Here is a 22,820-nt window from a genome sequence, read left to right as displayed (position 1 = left end):
TTGGGTCTTACCTTTGTTTACCATTAGTCAGGATATTCTAGGGAATTCAAACTAATTTTAATATCTAAATCAAACAATTATACAGGTAAAAGCACTTCTTTTACCTCAAGTTATAATGTTACCATCAAAAAATAAATGTTTGAGAGGGATTAACCATTTTTTGTCTTGTGTAATCTTTTCTACAATATCCTATATGTCAAAAGCTATCTTTACCCTCGCTTCCCTCCAAAATCACAAAAGTAATGTTATATCATACTTAGTAAAACATTACTACTAGACAGGTATTTTATTATTTTTTTTAAAGGTTTCTCTTATTTATTTTATAATCCTCACCCGAGGATATTTTTTCCATTGCTTTTCAGAGAGAGTGGAAAGGAGAGGGAGAGAGAGAAAACACTGATGTGAGAGTCTCACATTGATTGGATGCTTCCCACATGCGGCACGATAGGGGATGGGCCGGGGATGGAGCCTGCAACAAATGTACGTGCCTTCGGCCAAAACTGAACCCGGCACCCTTCAGTCTGAGGGCCAATGCTCTAACCACTGAGCCAAACCAGCTAGGGCTAGACAGGTATTTTAAAAATGCTTCTCATACTGACAGCTATCTCTCCTGCCTGGCTATGATGAACCTCCAATATCCCAAGAGCCCCTTGGTTATCCCACTTCAGTTTTTCTGAAATTCCTTCTTATCAATATATTTACCTTTAGTTTCAGTAGCTCCCTGATTCAGGACTAACATTGACTTGTCGTTTGGTAACCAATGGGAAGAAAGATCTAGTTATTTGAAAGTATTTGTCTCAATTAGTGTTTCTTAAACTCAGATTTATGAATCCACAAAGACATGTTCTTAGGGTCTGAAAGTCCTCTTCAAGAATTTTTACACTGTGTTTTCATTTTAATGATAATCTGGAAAAGGTTATCTAGACAATTCGAATAATCACCTTATAACCAAGTACAGCCTTGCGATTTTAACGCCCTTGTATATTTTTAAGTTTATGATTGAACTGGCACCAAGGACAACTTCTTTAATTGTCAAGAGGCTAACAACAAAAGAACAGAGGTTGACTTAATACATAATCAATTCATTGTTGCTGATTGAAGGTTGAATGACAATTTAGTACACTGTGTGAATGAAGGTTTTGTGGTGACTGGGTCCTCATTCAGCAAGCAAGAGCACACACATGCCAACTCAACAGTACCATATTTATGATGCAAGCCCTGAATTGGTTTTAGTAAAACACATCACCAGACATATTAATGTTGTTAATTTGAACATTACTGATTTTAGAGTTATGTTTGCATTTTCCTTGTAGATCTGTTTTAGTTTTATGGTTGTATATGAGTTAATAAGGATAAAGAGTTTTAACTGGGTTTGATGTTTCTATCTTTAAAAATAGACATTGTGATAAAAATAATTTAAGTCAGCACTAGGGAATCTATAAGAATTTTCTTCCTCTAAAAGAGTTCCATATATTATTTAAGGTTGAGAGACGGTGATCTAATTGATTCATTTTGTATATACTGTGTTCTTTGTTGAAACAAGTTTTGTCTTTTAAAAGTCCAAATTGCTTTGGCTAGTAAATTTAAGTGAAATCAGCTTAAATAGTCATATCACTATGGTACATGCCATAAAAGGGTCAAGAGGACTTGGGGAAAGTTCAAAGGAAGCACATAAGCTAAAGACTCACGTTAGGATGCATGTCTTATTACACAGAAAAGAACCAGAGAAAGGAAGGAGTGATACCTTCCCATGGATACTGGTTTAAAAATGCAAAGCACAAGTGGATTTTACACCTTCTTGACCTTGTAGTAGTTCAGAGAACACATGAAGTGACATGAATCAGAAATTAACTTTGTGTCAAACTCAATTTTAAATAGGCTATGTATATAATAGACCAAAGATAAGGTATTATGATTTAAGGTATTTTTTTTCTTCTCCTTCACTTTGTGTCTTCATATAAATAAGTTTACTTATATGAAAGTATATGTTAGCTGCATTTTTTACTTTTAAAAATAAATTTCATTTACATCAAGCAGTTCTAAGTCAAAACCAGAACTTAGCAATAGTGGCTCCTTTATCATTTTGCAGTGAGGTAGCTGAAGAGCAAAATAAGGAAGGTCATACAGTGAGTGGTCCCCTTTACCTTTGAGACTATACCCTTAATTGTTTGCTCTTTTACATATGACATATTTAAAACTTTTACAAAATGTTTGTGAAATAAGGTGAGGGCATGGAGAATTAACATTCTTCATTCTCAAGAGGAAAAACACCACTCACCCATTGGCCAATTGTCATACACGTGCTTTGCAATGTCAGAGGCAGAATCATTTGGAGAAAACAGGAACTCTTTTGTCTTCCCACTTACCAAGATGAGGCGCAAATTGATCTGAAAGAAGACAATGATGCTTTTAATATAAACCTTGAAATTTTGAAGTAAAAAATGACTCAGTTTTTCATTTCGATCACATTGTAAATTATTATAATACCATTTTTTCATTTTTATTTACTTAAGCTCTGTCAACAATTTTTTTAGAGAATGGGAATTTGACATATGATCTTATTTCCAATATTTAATATATATGAGGGGGAGTAGACATATTTGCCACAATACATGAACAAAGGAACACTGAACTTCATTATGCCTTTAAATTTAATTACTCCAACAATGTTCACAATTGGGCTTTTATAGGTTATCACTAATAGTATAGAATGCATGCTTCCCATTGAAAAACTAATTTAAAAAATGGCAACTCGCAGCTCACTCACTAAATGGGAGGAAAAATTTAGTTGATAATCTTCTTAGAAAAATAGAGAGAAAATAATAAATTACATAAAACTTTTTATCCTATACAATTATTCAAACCTACACAAATTAACCAGAAACTGTAATTTTAAAGACCTTTATTATGGTTAATAGAGGAATCAATGATAGTGGTTACTTAATCCCAAATGCATGATGATATATTTTCTTGGCAGGGGGAAGAGGAGCTATGTATGACAAAGAACACAGGTTCTCAGTGAAAAACCTAAGGTGAATAATAAAAAAAATTTTGAGATCCACTGGATTTACATTTCTCACTAAATATATATTTGCTTACATGCCATTCTTAACTTTTTCTTACCTTTATCCATAATTAACTTGACATTATATATATTTTAAACCACATCTATTCATTTCCCTACAAGTTACAGAAATACAAGCATGGTTTTCTATACTTCTGACCCTCTGTTAAGAGAGCAAAGATGACCTTTCTAAAAGTTGGGTCTGGTCCAGAGCTGAGCCCTGGGACTAGCCCAGCTTCTTTATATATGAAGAACAGAGAGAATGCCTTTACCAGTTTGAACTGCGCCAGGTCCCAGGTTTCCCAAGTTCTCATCTGCAGTTACCAATATATTTTTTCCTTACCAAAAAACACACACCAAAACATACTTAATATGGCAAAGGCTACAGTGAATAAATTGGTGCCTGCTAGAGCACAATCAAGACACCAGGGCACTGATCCACCTATCACCAGCACGGCCAGTACCACTCCCAGCGCCTCACCACTTTGAAAATGTGTTAGAAGTTACAAAATATCTCATCTAGAAAAATGCTACACATAAACAATTCTACATTCAATGGGGTGTAACTGGATTCCATATCAGATAAAGTAGAACTGGATTCCATAATAGAAACTATGTTCTAACTATTGTACATTCTATCTCAATAAAAAAGTTTTTTAAAAAACATAAGTCTATATTCCAGGTGAAAAGCACTTTATATATGTCCAGTATGAATTTCTTGCTGCCTTTCCTAACTAGAATGAAATTAGAGCTTAACACAGGAAGCAATCTGATGAAATCATACTGCTATAAAGAAGTGATATGATCTAGAAACTTTGTAAGTTCCACCTGAACTAAATTCAAGTAGTGGTTTGCCAAAATGATTAAACTGTAAGAAACCAACACCTTGTTTATTTCCTATAGTAAACAAGCAATGAGTGAATCTTAAAATTTATTTTCATTGTTGAAAATATTACAAATGCCCCATTTTCCCCCGTTGATCCCCTTCACCCTGCATCCCCCACTCCTGGCCTTCACCACACTATTGTCTGTGTCCATGGGTTATGCATATATGCATAAGAGTTCTTAGGTTAGTCTCTCCTCACCCACCCACCCAGCCCTGCCTTCCCTCTGAGATTCATCAGTCTGATCCATGCTTCTATGTCTCTGCATCTATTTTATTCATCAGTTTATTTTGTTCATTAGATTCCACATCTGAGTAAGATCATGTGATACTTGTCTTTCTCTGACTAGCTTAATACCCTCCATGTCCCACCATGCTGTCTCAAAGGGTAAGGGATCCTTCTTTTCTACAGCTGTATATTATTTCATGGTGTGTATATATTTCATGGTCTGAGAAGATGTTTGATATGATTTCAATCTTTTTGAAGTTGTAAAGACTTGTTTTGTGTCCTAACATGTGGTCTATCTTTGAGAATGTCCCATGTGCACTTGAGCAGAATGTATATTCTGCAGCTCTGGGGTGAAATGTTCTGTAAAGGTTGATTAAATCCATCTGATCTAGTGTATCATTTAGAGTCACTGTTTCCTTGTTGATTTTTTGACTGGAAGATCTATCCAATAAAGTCAGTGGGGTGTTATGTCCTCTACTATGACTGTATTGCTGTTGATCTCTCCCTTTCAAGTCCTTCAGAAGTTGGTGGTTGTTGTTTTTTCAGCCTGTGCGAGTCTTTGGTTCTGAGGTGGGACTCCTGTAGATGGCATATATTTGGGTCATGTTTTCTTATCTATTCAGTTATCCTATGTTTTGACTGGGGCATTTAATCCATTTATATTTAAGGTTATTATTGATAGGTACTTATCTATTGCCATTTTATTTCTTTATGCCTATGTTTCTCTTTCTCTCTGTTTCAACTTCTTATTACAGCAGTCCCTTTAACATTTCTTGCAATGCTGGTTTGGTGGTAATTTAAACTCCTTCAGCTTTTTTTGTCTCAGAAGTTCTTTAATTCACCATTTATTTTGAATGACTGCCTTGCTGGGTAATGAGTGATTCTTAAAGCAAGGAGTCCAAAGTCTATCTATACAATATGTGAACTTTAGTTCCAACAGATAATCATTATTCATGGCTATCTCTCTGGGTGTGAAACTAATATATATATATATATGTATATATATTATGCTCTGAACTTACATGTAATCTCCTAAAGGCTTCAAACTACCATATAAAGACCCTTTAGTCATTAATGCCCAAGAAACTGTGACCTCAAAATGGTTTAGCCAAATATGTTTGTTTAACAAGAAAGAAATATAACTAATTTCAAGCTTCCTAAGAGTTATGTAAATTATATGAACCTACCTTTTTTTTTTTTTTAATAATCTTTTAAGTTTAAAATTAATTTCCATTGGGTTTTTATTCAAAATTATAATATTTTAAAATACCACAGAAAATGACTTAATCCTTAGAATCTGTAATGGTGATATCAAAGCACATTTTAGATTTTCCCTTGTATCTATCAATATGGAAATGGAAAAGAAATGACCATACATCCTTACAATGGAAACTGGCATAGTTGTTAAATGATATGAAATAAAGATTATATGATTTGACTGGAAAGATGTCTACAATATATTAAAACAAAACAGCACATATACCTCACCCTACAAATATGTTAACACTATCTAGAGGTTTGAATTCATGCTGCAAAGTTCTCAGTATTTCCTGTTTTAAAACTGGTACACATCACTATTGCCAATAAACTGATATTTCACTTTCATATTTGAAAATCAATGGTCTAAAGAATTTGTTTATCTAGATGTTCAGAATGTAGGAAACTTCTGGGCCCTAGATGTGTTTGACTCAGGTTCAAAATATTTTTTAAAATGTTTACAGGTGGGTATGAACTTTTCAGTTTGACACATATTCTACCAATCCCTACTTACTTACACTGGTCTGCTTCATATACTTATGATACCTGTGTGGCCCCAGAAAACATTTGAGTTTGTAGCTTGTGGCAGAGTTTGAAAGTGGCCTTGGGCTACAAAATGAGAACAAAAAGCAGGGTAAGATTTTAAAATCTACTTAGAGGAAAGCTAATCACCTCTGTGAATGGGGAAGAAGGGAAATACAACAATAGAAGAATAAGCCCATAAATACATAAATCTAAGAACTGACCAAATCTTATAGTCAAAATTACCTAAAACTGATAATAACAGATAAAAACTGTTTCAGGAAAGAAGCTTATGTCCAAAATTTAAAATAACAACAATGAACTCATAAAATTAAGTTGATGAGTGAAGTAACATATTGCCTGGAACATAGTAGGTGTCTAACCAATATTTGTTGACTAATATTTCAGTTTCTTTAGTTTCAAGGTACAAAGGAACTGTAGACTGTAAAGATCAGCACTAAGATTCAAATCTAGGCTTCAGCATTCTGGGCATTTTATCAAATTTCCAGTGTATTATGTAGAATGGGAATGGATAACAGTAGCTTCTTGCCAGTGATATGGAGATGCAGATATCGTTCCAACTGTAAGCTAGTTTCCTTTAAAAGATGATGTACCAACTATTTAAATATTTATAATGAAAGACCTTTTTTACTTCTTTGAAGCCAAGCTAAGCAATCTATAAAAGACCCTAAGAAAACCTCTGCTTGTGAGGTACTGGGATTCTCAACATATCAACAATGAGTTAGAAACAAGACTCCTATTTACAGCTTAAAATATGCTATATTACATATACATACTTGTCTAAAAATAAAATTATTATTTTTTAAATATGTCTTTATTGATTTCAGAGAGAGGAAGGGAGAGGGAGAGAGAGAGATAGAAACATCAATGATGAGAGAGTCATTGATCGGCAGCAGCCCGCAACCCGGGCATGTGCCCTGATCGGGAATCGAACCCCGATCACCTGGATCCTAGGTCGATGTTCAACCGTTGAGCCACACCCGGCGGGGCTATAATGCTCTTTAAATATTTTATAACATACATTTACTTTAAAATGTTTGGAAAACTTTGATGAAATTAAAATTCCATCAGAAGACTGAACAATGTATTTTTTTCAAGTTCCAAATCCTGTAAACTGAGGAAACACATTGGTTCTGAAATTAAATATAGTTCTGTATCATGCTAAAACCTAACTATAGGATATTCTTTATAACTTGAACACAGAATATAAACTAGCTGCTTTCATCAAATTTCAATTCGCAACAGAAGCAGTCTAATTTCTTATACATACTATTAACTAAACAGTACATTCAAATGAAACCAAAGCGCACTCTCTGGCACAGAGGATTTTTATCTAGGGAAACTTTTGTTTGTTTTGAAGGGGATTTTTAGGTTTTATGACTCACTTAATTAAGAACAAAAGTCCAATACAATTCTTTTTGTCAACCAAGCACCTACAACATTAAACCATAGAGAGGAGAAAGGAACATGGCAAACGCAAAGCAAGAAAGAGGACACTAGGGAAGAGAGAGAGTAGCCTTTTCTATATTCATAATATATTTTCCTGTATTTCAGGAGGATGACAATTCTCTTTTCTCTGCTCATCTCCTGTTAGTGGAAATATGATGGTGTAAGTTTTGTGGCTAAAGAGCCTGAAACCGTGGGGAAGGAAACTAATATTTACTGAATATCAACTATATTCCAGAAGTTTTGCTTACATATATTATCTCATTTGAGTAGTTCTAGTATACATTCAATTTTGGCACCTACCATATAGTACTTTCTCTTCTCTCTAATCACCTAGCTACTCCAATAAATCCATGTAGGACACAGGATGAATCTTTTAGATGTCTATACTTCTTTCATTTATCTTGGATTTGCCATTATTTGAGGCTTCTGCCACATTCCCTTTGAGCTAAGTGTTTGCTCTTTTGCTGTGGGCATCAATTCTCAGATTCTCTTCCTCCTACTACTTCTATGCTATTATCAAATTCTCAGTACTACTTTAAATTCCATGCCTTTTACAATAGACCTCAATCATTCAATGTTTAAGACTGCAAGTAGTCCCAGTTCACAGGGAATAGACGGGAAAGGCCCTGCGATGCCAGCTAGTTAGTGGCAAAGTAGAACAGCAACCCAGGTTTTTCTCTCTCCTACATCAGGGTTTGCTCGAGCATACCTCAATGTCTCCCCAAAACACCCTCTCAACCTCCCCCTAGATCTTTCTAAATATTAAATTCATCTCCTATTCAAGTAGACACTTCAGAAGGGCTTGCTTTTCTCTTAGGATTCATGAACTTTTTGAGAAAAATATTCCTTAATCTGCTACATACTAACTAAAAAGTAATCCTGCATTTTTCTCTGAGTAATGGAACTTCTAGGAAATATAAGCAAACGTTAAGAGAAGAGAGTCTTGGAAATGCCAGGTTAAAAAAGTCAAACACAGGCCTTTGTCAATTTTGCTCAGTGGTTAGAGCATCAGCCTGCAGACTGAAAGGTCCGGGGTTTGATTCCAGCCAAGGGCATGTAACTCAGTTGCAGGCTCAATCCCAGCAGTCAGGGCCAGTGCTGTGGGGCAAACAATCAACATGTCTCTCACATCGATGTTTCTCTTTCTCTCTACCCCTCCTTCCTTCCTCCCTCCCTCCTACTCCCTCTGAAAAGCAATGGAAAAAATATCCTTGGGTGAGGATATTAAAAAAAAAAAAAGTTAAACAAGGTGTCTGCCAGGAACTGAGGGAAAGGGGGAAGGGAGGGTTACTGCTGAATGAGCACAGAGTTTCAGTTCTGTAAGATAAGAGTTCTGGTGATGGGTGGTGGTCACGGTTGTACAAGATTATGAATGAATGTCTTGAATACCACTGACCTGTACATTTTAAAATGGTTAAGATGGTAAATATATATATTTTACTACAATCTAAAAACCAAAAAGTATTTTTTAAAAAAATTCCAAAGTTTCTTCACTGCAAAACTTCCCAGAATCTTCTATCTGCCAAAAATGAATTTGTGACTCTCCAAGGGGAACAGAGGCCTATACCAGAGGGGTCTACTTGAAGAGGATACTTTGAAAGATGGAGTGCACAAATGCTTGTTAAACAAGGTACTAAGCTAGATGCTCCAGAAGATACAATAATCAAAAAACAATCACTGACTTTACAGTACTCTGGTTTTGCTCTAAAGCATTCAACCACCTTAGGAGGCAGTGGGGCTAACCCAAGCAGGTCACTAAAATTCAGGTTTGCTTCTGATTTTTAAATTTGTTGGGCATAGTGTGTTGATGTGGAAACTGGCATACATGTAATGAAAAATCAGTCATCAGTCCTATGGCATAATACTTTATCATAAAAAATGTTGAAATGGCTGTAATTAAAATTATCTATACCAACTATGAGAGGATGTAAAAATGACTTTCCCCTTTATAGCATAACTGTGAATTAAATATATATATATCACTGCTGTATACATATGGTCTTTGATATTAGACTAAAATCCACATGAGATGGACACCTTAAAAACACACATTTGATAAGGCTTATATTTTCAATATACTTTTAAAAAAATACATGAAAAATTAGTTTAGACTCAGGCTGTGGTTAGAAAATAATTTTAATGTGTGCCTTTATCCTATAAAAGGAAAACTAATGGTTCTCTGAGGGATTATCCTAGATGACTGTTAAAGTCCCTTCCAGCTCTCATATCATCTAATTAGCATTAAACAAAAGGCCATGTTATTTAGAAATATAACAACTTTATTATGTACAATAAAAATGTACATAGGACACATAAATATTCAGTAATGACCAATTTGTTCCTATCAATAACACATTAATACAGGGGGAATGATGTAAACCTACTGCCTTCATTTCCTCACCACTAACTCATCCTTAATTCCCTATAAACCAATGCCTATTAAAGCCACACTACTGAACTTTATTCTTAAAGTTCACAGTATGACCACTTAATAAAATCTAATAGCTACTTCTCATTTCTCATCTTCCTCTGTCTCTCCACAACCTTTGACAATTTTAATTCCTTCCTTCTTGAAAATCTTTCATTAGGTTTCTATAATTCCCCAAATGTGTTTTCTGGAACACTAGCCTCTATGAAGTATTCTAGGGGAGAAGAAATCGAATAAGTCTGCAAAGCATTACTTCATATATTCCCTTCTTGGAGATTTGCCATGTATGTTAACATATTAAAAACCCAGAGAATTCTTGCAGTGAACAAATTAATTTAACTTTAATAGAGTTGTAGAATTTAACCAGAGAACCAATTTTCTTTACTATATTCCCTGTTACTACACTACAGACCTAGTGTGTGGTAAAACGCATTCTGGGAAGTACTACACCTGATCCTCTCTTTTAGTTTTTTTTTCCCTCTTGTACTCTAACTATGGGCTTCCAAGGTTCCCTCATCAATTTTTTCTTTCTCCAACACTATCCTTGAGAGAGCTCATCCACAGCTAAGGCTTCAACTGTTTCCTATCTGGAACATTCCCAGACTCATTCTCCATGGAGTACCACTCTCATTCCTCCAACTGTCAGCTGACCATTTCTAACTGGACAGCCTGCTCTCCCTTCAAAATCTATGTTTAAATTTGAACTTATTTCTTCCTAAATAACAGGTAACCCTCCTGACTTACTATTTCTGCTAAATCCTCCTCGTTTCCCAGTCACTCAGGCTTAGAAGCTCAGTCATAATTTACTCTGCCCTTTTTTCTCATCTCCCCTTCATCACTTACTAAATTCTTTAAAATTCGCCTCTGCTGCTCCTCTCATCCCCAATCCATCCTGCACATTGCCAAACACTTTCAACAATTTAGAATTTTTTCAGTGTGCCACAGGTAGTTAACACAGTACTTTCCAGGCAGTACACAGTTAATTGTCGTACAATCTTATGAGATAGGTATTGCTATCTCCATGGTGTTGATGACAAACTGGGACACTGACATTAAGTAACTTCTGAAGATCACGTAGTTCATAACCCAAACTTCTAGGTCCAATCTAACTACTAATATTTCCCTACCCAATTTCTATTCCAGCCAAATTGATATATCTATTATAAATCCTATCCTGGCAAGGATCACAAGAATGACTTACTTCCCCACTGACTTCCTCTCATTGAAGTTCTAATGCCTCCTTTGAGGCCTATCTGACCACTGTGGCCTACACTGCTCATTCCTCCCTCAGAGTTCCTATCCAATCACAGGTGAGGGTCAGGGAGACGCCATGTGTCCTTTCCTGCCTGGGAAAAATTCTGATTTACATATGTTTTCTCACTATTATAAACAGGACCCTCTTTTACACTCAAAAGTATCTCAATCTAGATAATAAATTATAAAGCCATCCTAACATATCATATCATTTTATTGAAGCAAAAGACAGTTTATGTATGTGTCTTAACTCTGCAATTAACTCATGCTCCTTGATGGTGGAAAATCAATCTTAAGACTCCTTAAGAGTTCTCTTCTTTCAGAAGTTGCTAACTTACATCAATAGCACAGTCCCTTGCATGTGTGGATACAGAATGGTTTTGGAGATGAGGTGCTTTTGTCTGTGTTTTGCTTCCCAATTAAATCATGCTTTTAGGATCAAAAGAGGAAAAATATACATTTTAAATTAATTCATATAGTTAACCTTACATAGTTACCTGTGCCTAAAAAATAGTAGGTATTTAATATTTTGGAAAATGAGTGAATAATGGACCAGAATAATCCCACTATAGCCAACGTTCCTAAAATATTTCAGTAACGTAAAGGTAATAGAATACTTTAAGTACAACCAGGAAGTGAACCTACCAACAATTACCAAGAAAAAATATACTGTAACATGTTTTACTGTTATACAGAGCTCGGTAATGACATAATATTTTCCACACACAACTACCATGGAATACAGGCCTTGAAACAGACCACAGTGATACTGAAAAATCAGCTGACCTGAAGAAGGGGAAAAAAATTTTTTTAATCATCCTATTCTTTACAATATGTTTGTCAGTGCACTCATTATTCAAAAGTGATAGCAAGCTCCCCTATTTAAGAAGAATACACTCTGTTTGACTATGAAGAAAACGATTGTTCAGGCTGCCTGTGCTCTGCAGTCCTATTCAGCTTGCACAGACAATTTGCATCAACCTGTGACTAGTGATATTGTCCCTTGGTGGTGTCCCAGATAGCCATGACCTCATGTGCTCTTAAAATGAGATTCTCATTTATAAAATAATGTCTCTAGAATACTCATGAATTCTTACTTGAATGCAATTGTGTTATATTAATTATTGTTTATTAAAACTTAAAATCCTAATAAATAATTTATCAGCTTACTTAGGATCAGCATGACAAATTATTCAGAGGTAGAGCTCTGCACAACAAGCAAGAATGAGATGGGCAAATGTGATAAATGCATCGGCAGCAGCAGTATATAATATTAAATACAATTACCAGTAAACTAGAGCATAAAATCCTGCAATTACGCAGCACATACCATCATCTAAGCTAAGAATGTTAATTAATATAATCATTGAATGCTATTCATTTCAAGAAAACCCTGAATGCTCATAAAAAGTGGTTACAGAATATAAATCCAGCAGCACAAAAACATTTAGTATTACAATACAGAAAGCAAAACAAATGGCAGCGGATGGCTTCAAAGATTGGAAACAGAGAACCACAGAGTAGTCAAGTACAAATTAAAACTAGAAGGAAAAAATTGACAAAGAAATAGTTAAGCAGAAAAACAGATGAACTCCTAGGGAAAAGTAAATGACTAACAAACAGCAAAAGAAGGAATATTTACAAACAGGAAAGATTGCTATGAGCAGATTAGACAATTATCTAAAGACATGGACATGAAAAGAGCAGAATGCACTGTCTCCAGAGAAACAATTCAGGAACTAAAGGACCATGACACTGAGTTAGAAAATACATTATACTTTTTGCAAATTTAGACTTAGGTTTTAAGTTAAAGAAAAATTATCTCAAGTTATAAATAAACCAGAAGACAGCTGGAAATCCAAATAAATTGATGCACATCAGTTATGTATGACAATCCTCTGACTTGGACTATATGTTGAACAATGTGCTAATTTTAATCAATAAAATAGCCTACGTTCATGTCTATTAACATAACTGCAAGAATATGTGAGGAATTTCAAAAATTGCTAACTTATATCAACTATAACTCAGAATAACTAACACCATAAAACAGATATACAAGTCAGGTAAAGATATTTAATGAGTTTCTGGACCTCTCCATTAAAAGAATTAGATTTTTATTTTCAGAAAATTCATGATATTAATGTTTGAACAATTATCAATCCCTAAGCTATACTCCTTACTCTATCTTCAAAGTTTTAGAAAGTATGACTATAGCATAAAATGCTTTCTTCGGGAATATAATAAAATTATTTTTCCCCAGTTTCTTCAAAAGCAATTCAACAATGGTAAGGGAATATATAATAACACTACACACACACACATGCACATACCTATGTGTATGCTGACCTTTCTGGCCTAGCTTATTTTTTTCAGGATGTAAACTAAATAACCAGGTAAAGGTTAATTTAATTTAGAGAATACAATAATGATTCTAGAAGTTAGAAGAAGATATGAAGAACATGGATTCTTCAACGAGAGGCTGCTAGTGGATATGATTTTAAATGGTATTTTGATCACAACTATTTTTCCCTAGCTACACAGATACCAGGTTTTGTTAATGTTTTTCCTTCTGTTGTTAAAGTTTTTCCTTCTGCATCTATTCTCCCCCCACCCATATTCATCTGTCAACATCTTAGTTTAGACCCTTATCACTAGTTAAGTAAACCATTATTGGTCTTCCTGGGTATTCTGTACCCCTTCTCTCAAGCATCTTGATCCTGTGCACTGTAACTCATTCACGCAACAAATCTTTATCAGGCACTTATCGTGGACCTACTATGTAAATGCTTGAATATTCAAGACCTACCAAAGCAATAGAAATCAGCAGGTAAAGTTCCATATGTGTTTCTGAAATCATGAAATTGGTTATACATCTGATTATGTTTTCTTGCTGCAGTTGTGGAGATTAACTGCATCCAGACTGCAAAAAAACAAAAGCAGAATTCCACCCAAAGTTAACTGTTAAGATTATTGCCTATTAGAGCCAATATAGTCTTTTCTTGGCATGCCTAAGTGATAAGACCGAAAACATCCATTTCACATTCCAGTATTCATACTATTCACTCATGAATGGAGTTAGTGGTTTTGATCACATATACATAACCTTTTATGTGCACAGGACTTAATGCCTTCCAGGAACAACTCTACTATTAATGGCTTTAATCTAGAAAATACTGAATATTTTGGACTCTAACCAATTCTAATTTATAAACTTTTATGTCCCCAGGCTTCACATTTGTAAATCTATTGTCGTCCGTAACCTGGATTACATTTCTACAGAAAAAGGCTATATACAGCAGTTAGCTTCCCAGGGAATTCCTAAATCTATTTAATAACATGACTAAAATATACCTAATACACAGTGAAAAACAGTAACATAATTAATAACCACAAACACCCAGATTCTCTTTTAGGTATTTCCATAAATTGACTCACTTAATCTTCACAGCAACCAACAGAAAAATTACTATTATTATGCCCATGTTTACAGAGGAGGAAACTATAGGAGAGACTAAATAACTTGGTCCAAGGGCCAACAGCTAAGAAGTACCTGAGCAAGGTCTCCAAACAACCCTGGGTCAAGGATCTGTGATTTTTAGCCATTGTGTTCAATTGTCTAGAACCATTAAAAAGTTTTAGGTAGCCGTAGCTGGTGTTGCTCATCAGTGGTTACAGTTTGGGCCCAAGCACCGAAAGGTCTCGAGTTCGATTTCCAGTCAAGGGCAAGTACCTGGGTTGCCAGTTCACTTCCCTCCCCAGTCTGGGCACCTGCAGGAGGCAACCAATCAATGGGTCTCTCTCATATCAATGTTTCTCTTTCTCTTCCTCCCCCCTTCTCTGAAAAGCAATGGAAAAAAATATATCCTCAGGTGAAGATTTAAAAAAAATTATTAAAAAGAAAAAAAAGCTTTAGGTAGTTTAGCCTGTAGAGCATCCAAAATTTTAAAAGTACATCACAGTTTTACTTCAAATGACTCATCTCATACTTTAAGGTTTCATTACTTCACTCAATCATTATTCCATAAATTGCTCACATATGTATACATATAATTTACTTCAGGATCAGTCTATATGGTCAGAGCCCTTGGATAAACTGAAGCACTTCGACTGCCCCATTTTTCTCCAAAACATATGCTTCCTAAATAAATAAATCTGAGTTGTCTGGCTTAAAACAAAACAAAACAATAACACAAAACAAAAATCTCGGTCAGAAAGTTAACTGCAAGGGCAAATATTGCCATGACTTCTAATCACTCCAGAAATATAGTGAATTAACTTTTTTTGTTGTTGTTTTTAATCCTCACCCAAGGATATTTTTTCCATTGATTTTTTTTTTTTTTTTTTTTTTTTTAGAGAGAGTGGTAGGGAGGGAGGGGAAGAGACAGAGAGAAACATTGATGTGAGAGAGATACATCGATTGGTTGCCTCCTGCATGGGCCCCAACCAGGGCCAGGCATTGAACCTGCAATCCAGCTACATGCCCTTGACCAGAATTGAACCTGTGACCCTTTGGTGCACAGGCTGACACTCTAACCACTGAGACCACTGGCCACGGCTTGAATTACTTTTGATTCCAGTTTTTAGTGTTTTCTTGTATGTTATACTTACTGGGGCAAAGTTATAACTTGACATTTTCATCTGGTCATTTTCTGTCAATTTCCTTCCACCACTGACCTTGGCAATACCAATCTTGGTAGCATCATCTCCTTGCCCCAAGAAACAAAGATTCAAAGAAACTACTAACATAGGTTCAAATTAGAAAGATTCACTGCTATGTATGGGACTATTTTGGACTAGTTTTCTGTGAAGACAAGACTGGGGATGGGTGAAAAACTGGAAGAAGAAGAAAAGGAAGCTCAGTAGTGATTCAAACTACAGTGAAAGAAATGAAAACACACAGTCTCCAAAGTAAGAGGGGAAAAAAGAAAAATCTTTGACTCAAAGACCAGGTGTGAAGTATGAAATATTTGTTGACCCCATAACTTGCAGACAATTGAGGTCAACAATCCTGGATACTTGAGTCACTCTGTATGGGAACAAGAGTGTGAAATAAAAATACAGACCTTGACCAAGGTGTAAGTGAACAGACTAGCTGTGGAACAGCAGTAAACACAGGGCTGTGCTCACACTACATGAACCCTCAAATTAGGAACAATACCTCCTTTCCCCCTTACTTGCAATTTGACTTTAGAGTAATCATACATGTCTAAAAACAATATGTAATTCCTTGTGAATCATACCGGTATTCTTGAAAGTGTATTTCTACTAAGTAAATAACTTGTCCAATACTGTTCCAAGCCAATTGGTCCTAGCACAAGTTAAACTAAAACTCCAAGATCCCTACCAAGTCAGAGCTTTCGATTAGATGTAAAATCAATACTGAGGGCCATTTTTTAAAAGTGTGTGAGCATGCCTGGCCAGTGTGGCTCAGCAGTTGAGCATCGACCTATGACCCATCTAGGAGATCACGGTTCCGTTCCTGGTCAGGGCACATGCCTGGGTTTCAGGCTCAATCCCCAGCAGGGGGGTGGGTAGGAGGCAGCCAATCAATGACTCTCATCATTGATGTTTCTCTCTCTCCCCCTTCTCTCTGAATTAAAAAAAAAAAAAGTGTGTGAGTGGTTGTAGTGATGGGTCGGTGTTTTGTTTTTTAAAAGGAATACTTTTAAAGTTTTTATTTTCAATGGCACCAAAAATAATTTAGTTCTGCTGGTCAATTCTTATGATAGAGATGGAATAGACAGAAAAGAGAATAGAAGATAAAGATCTATTGCTAAGGAAGAGGCATTATTAGAGCTGGCCTAATAGAAACAATAATGTGAGTTGCTTTTGAGCCCTCAGAGACAGCTTTTTTGTGCCATGGTTTTTGTGCACAGAAAATTATATTTAGAAGTTTACTTCAGTTTTGGTTTATTAAATTAATATTGGATTTATGAAAGTTACAAATTCAAGTTAGTACTAGCTTTTAAAGTTAGCGTTAGCACGGCCAGGTGTGGCTCAGTGGTTGAGTGTCGACCTAGGGTCCAGGCAATCGGGGTTCGATTCCTGGTCAGGGCACATGCCCAGGTTGCAGGCTCAATCCCCAATGACTCTCTCTCATCATTGGTGTTTCTGTCTCTCTCTCTCCTTTCCTCTCTCTGAAATCAATAAAGATATATTTAAATAAATAAATAAAGTTAGCTTTAATTTTTATTCAATTTACAAATCTGTTAAAATATATCACTTATGAGTAGCTTTCCATTAATTCTTTAGATTTTAAACTGTAATTATAAATTAAATAGATTCCTTTTTTCTTTTAGCTATTTTGACTATACCTGATGGTAAATCTTTCCAATTACTTAATAATTCTTATGAGACTAATAAAATAAACTTATAAAACTGGTGAAACTTAAATCCTCGTACATGTCATTACAACAGTGTAAATAAACTTGTAAGTGTTTATCCTAAAAATCACAAGCTAAGACAACTCAATTACATATTTTAAATGGAAAGTACACTGATCAATAAGTACATGAAAAGATTCTCAGCATTATTTAGTCAGTCATCAGAGAAATAAAAATCAGAACCACAATGAGATACCATTTCAAACCCCCTAGGACTGCTATATTAAAAAGACAACCAAGTGTTGGCAAAGACGTGGTGAAACTGGAATCTTTAAACACTGTTGATGGGAATGCAAAAGGGTGCAGCCACTCTGAAGAACAGTTTAGCAGTCCTCAAAATGCTAAACACAGGTTTATCCTATGATCCAGCAATCCCAGTCCTGGTACGGTTGATTCTCGTTATTTACAGTAGTTCTGTCTACACAGCCCCAGGAAGGCTGAATTAGAGAATACTGAACCATTACATTTTCTAGGGAAACACAGGGTTAGGTTGTGAGTCTGTGGTCACAACATTCTCATCAACCAATCAATACATAACCTTAAACAGATGTTTGTACAACTATATGAATATTCTAAACATCGAGTGAATTGTACACTATAAAAGGGTGAATTTTATGGCATGTGGATTATACCTCAATTTTTAAGAAGTGGAATTACATTGAACCTGAATCTGAGTCTCCAGTTTACAGGAAAACTGGGAAATAGAAGAAAGAAAAAAAAAAAGACACTATGGAAAAGCAAAACTTCAACATGCAATATATTCTATAGGATATTAAGTCCTGTTCTTTCAACAAAGCAATGGCATAGGAGAAAGAGAGAAACGGGGGGTAAAGAGAGAGGGAACCTCAAGAAGAAAAAACATTCAAGTAACAATCAAATGCAATGTGCATACTCTTTTTAAATGTCAGTTTGAACAAACTAACTATTAATCAGAGAATTTTGAATATGGACTGGGTATTAAATGTTACTAAAGAATTATTATCATAATGAAGTCATGGCTATATCTATTCTTATCTGTCAGAGATTCATACCTACAAATTTAAGGGGAAATGACAAGATATCTGGGATTTGTTTGAAAATACCCTATATTAAAAACAATTGGTGGGGAAGGACGGCAGTGACTCCATTTAATAAGAATGATACAGCCCTGGCGAGTGTGGCTCAGTTGGTTGGAGCACAGTCCTATAGATGGTTTGTTAAGTGTCTCTTTTCTTTAACCACTGATATTTCAATTATAATGCCTTGGATTAAACAGTTAATATATTTATAAATTAATTATTTATAAATTAATTAATACAAATACCTATGAAAACATAACTTTCTATCAAACATACTCTACAGAAAAACAATTCATGATATAATTTTCTTATTTTCCATAGTTCAGCACCTGTGTTCTGTTGGTTTTTGTCTTCCCATAAAAAAGATATTTCTTCAGCCCTGGCTAGTGGCTCAGCTGATTGGAACGTCATCCTCTGCAGGTTCAATTCCCAGTCATGGCACATACCTAGGTTGCATGTTCTATCCCCAGTAGGGCATGTACGGGGGGCAACCAATTGATGTTTCTCTCTCTCCTTTCCTCTCTCTCTAAAATCAATAAAAACATATCTTCTGGTGAAGATTTAAAAACAACAACAAAAAAACACCCTGGCATTTCTTCAGGTCAGAAAAAGGAGAAAAGTGTGCTAGATGCTTTACTAACTTGTGAAACATAATACTGACAGTAAAGAAAACAGGCTTATTTCGTTTTTGAGTAAAGAATGTTTGAGGAGTACAGACAGAACCTTAGAATTAAAGGAGTGTAGTATCTCTATAGGATGTTTCCATCAAGTGAACACCTCTAATCTTCTTAAAGGTCTCCCAACACATTTATGTCCACTGGCAAGGATAGTGCAGGAGACAGACTGTTACTTTTCTAATTCTACACTGATATTCCCCAATATATTTTCAAATCTATAATTTAATTTACATTACATATATTACCTACATGTATTTGGGAGACAGTTTAATAACTTTACCTTTTTGGCTACAGCAAAGATCAAATAAAATAAGTATGGACATTTACTGTAAATTATTAAGACCTTAAAGTGCCAAAGTCTCATACTTAGTCTCATATATAGGCATAGTAATTGGCTTCAATCAAATGAAATGGTTATCCTTGATCTGTCCTTTTCCTAACCTTGCTCAATTATTTCCTACCTTATATGTGGAGGTCTGCATTCACTTAGACCTATAAATTCTTTGAGTGTTATACATGTAAGTTATATCACCTTAATTAGAAAGTAAACTCCTCAAGGGCAGGAATCACAATGCCTTGTACTCCTTCTATGTCTTCACTTCCTTCTGCTTTCTCTCTCCATTAGCCTGTTTTTCAGTTAGTATTTGTGGTAGCATCATTATACATGTTTAATGACGGCATGGTGCTAGTACTGAACCAGCTAATCCTCCTCCCTAATTGCGTCAAAATCATCATCAGGGGCAATTAGAGAGAAAGAGAAAATACCATGATTACCATGATCAACAACGCAGTCTCTAACAAGCCACGGCAACTACTGAAGAGCTGCTCCTGGGAAGAAGCAGCTACAGCTCAGCCCATGGGCTTATGAATAAATAATCCTTATTCCAAAGACCCAAGGTTCTCGAATGTCTGCAATCATTCTACAAATTTTTCATTCTTGAAACCATTATTATTTCAATCATTTAAACCTAAATAAGGAAGCCAGAAGCATGCATAATTAGAAAATACATGGAAAACAAAATACTTCTAAGTGGTCTTATCCTGCTGTGGCACAGCTATTACACAAAGTATATCTAAATTATTGCTCAAAGGGGGTAATTTAGCAAAGAAATTGAAAAACTAATTCTTACAGTACTCACCAAACTTTACCATTCTAATAATTTTTGACATTTCATATTATTGTTGTTGGTGGTGATAACAACACCGTGTGTCAGAAACTGTGCTAACTGAAATGATATAAAGCAGATATTATCTTTTTTTTTCCAGATGAGGAAACTGAGACTGAGATTAAAAATCTTGCCAAGTGAACCGGAAGATTGAATATAGGCTTGATAGGGTTTCTTAATCTCAGCATGACTGGTATTTCAGACTGGATAATTCTTTGTTGTAGGGGCTGTTTTGTGCGTTGTTGGATGTGTAATATCATCCCTCATCTCTCCCCACCAGATGTCAGTGACACCCTGTCCTTCAACAAATCATGGCAATAAAAAAATATCCCCAGACATGGCCACACATCTCTAGGGGGCAAAATCATCTTGGTTATAAATCACAGGACTAAGCTCTTTAACTTGTTGAAACACAGACGATGTTCTTGGAGAAATCTAGTTGTGATTAATATCCATGTCCGTCATGGGCAAAGAGTTGGGCTGGAGACTGAGGTGGTGGCCAGAGCTAAGGTAAAAGAGTGCCATATACAGGGCGTCCCCCAAAACTGTATACATACTTTAACAACTGATAGCTCAATTTTGAAAATGAAATATATTTTAATAAACCCTGCCTTTATAATTATTCAAAGTGTGTGTATACATTTTTGGGGACAAACTACATTTATTGACTCTAGTCTAATGCCTTTTAAAACTGTACCAAGATCTTTTCTTCATTGCGATACTAAGTGAGGAGTTCTTTAGCTTAAATACAGACTGTACTAAAAAACATTTTCTTTATTCCAAAATTTGCTTCTGGGTATATCATATGACCACTGACTGAAAGGATATATTGGCCTTGGCTTTGTCATCTTCCTTAACCCAGTGATACGTCTGTATACTCGTAATTATTTTGTGTGTGTGTGTGATTAGTAATGCTTTATTCAGTAGCTTGTGCATCAGTGGAACAGTTTTTAGGTCTTACAATAATAATCTCTATTTTTTTTCCTACTGTGAGGCAGTATTTCCCAGTTAATTTTTAATATATACCGTATTATATAATTTCAATTATAATAAACAGTAGTTGTAATATGTAGAGTACCTTAAAATGATGAAATCAAAAAGATCAATGATTTCAAAAAGTAACTGGTCAGAATTTGAATTTAGGTGTTTGAATTAGAAAGTTTATGCTCTTCTCATTCCTTTTCCACAGAGACTCAACTACTGTTAAAGAGAATATGGGTCCACAAACTTCATATAATGAATGTTAACATTTATATAATTCATCAAGTTTTTGCTGTTTTGGGTATAGGAGAATAACAAATAAACTGGAAGTCAGCAGCCTTGGATTCTCCTAACCCTGGCTTTTATACTAACTTGCTATATAGTCTTACACTACATATGGCCTGACTCCCAGCCCATAATAAAATGAGGAGCTGGACAAGAATCTAGCTTGCTGGTCTAGCTCCCTATACTGCTTCTGGGTTGTGTGATCTAGTATTCCATGCTTCAATTCTCATTGCCTTCACCCCTTCACTTTCTCCTCCCCAACTAATTACTGTTTCTAACCACATTTCTACATCCAGTTTGCCATATGAATTCTATGAATTTTTGAAGCTCTTTTTTCTCCAGTAGTGATAATAACTGTTTTTACTGTTGTTCATTTAAGTATGAATTAGTTTAGTAATTGTGAACATACTGCCAAGTGGAAATTTGCATCACCGCTTCTTGGAGGGCTGTATTTGATCTAACAATAATCAGTTTTGCTTGTAGTTTTGAAAAACTAACAAAAAACTGAGGAATTCTGAAGAAGAGATGGCAAAGTTGATCCCAAGACTTACTTTTAACAACAAATAAACCAAAATAATTAAACTGGTCATCTCTGGGTGGGAACAATATGGATGACTTTTCTGCAACTTTAAAAAATATTTTCTATATTTTCCAAAAATTTAAAAGAATTATCTATTGCTTTTTAATGGATTATGCAATTAATCTACTTTATGAATTCTTTGTAGTGGTTAAAAACCATATTATCATTAACAAATGTGCATTAAACAACTTTTATAGTACTTTTAAGAGGTATTAAATGTATATAATGGAATTCTGAAAGCCTGTTTGCTAAAGGAAAAACTAAGGGAAAAGATGTCACTGTGTGGGCAGTTTTAATTAATGATCTATTCCAGAGCCATTATAACTTTTAATATTAAATATTTAGTATAGCTAGCAAATTAACTTTGTATCAAACTTATTAAATGGTGCCAAATTCTGCTTATTTCTCTATGTATGCTCAATGCACACAGTGTGTGTGTGTGTAAAGCATGATCTTACTATTTTAAATAATTATAGACTTTCAATTGCTGTATATTGGCCTTTATGACATATTGCTGGCCATATTTTTGTTTATGCTGAGTCCTTAATTGGAGATGCAACAATGACATCATTATCATAGG

At 35.1% G+C, this 22,820-nt stretch overlaps 1 protein-coding gene across 1 annotated transcript in view; it reads right to left on the bottom strand.

Moving 5' to 3' along the window:
• UBL3 (ubiquitin like 3) overlaps positions 1-22,820 on the bottom strand; it is a 64,609-nt gene that overhangs the window by 14,223 nt on the left and 27,566 nt on the right. Inside the window, exon 2 of the mRNA XM_016209456.2 lies at positions 2,279-2,387. Coding sequence (XP_016064942.1) covers positions 2,279-2,387 — 109 coding nt within the window. The remainder of the gene's footprint in view (positions 1-2,278; positions 2,388-22,820) is intronic.

Source organism: Miniopterus natalensis, chromosome 2 (genome assembly GCF_054644295.1).
Source record: "Miniopterus natalensis isolate mMinNat1 chromosome 2, mMinNat1.hap1, whole genome shotgun sequence".
Lineage (NCBI taxonomy): Eukaryota > Metazoa > Chordata > Mammalia > Chiroptera > Miniopteridae > Miniopterus > Miniopterus natalensis.
Note: the sequence above shows the minus strand (reverse complement) of the source record. Positions and strands in the feature narration are given on the sequence as shown.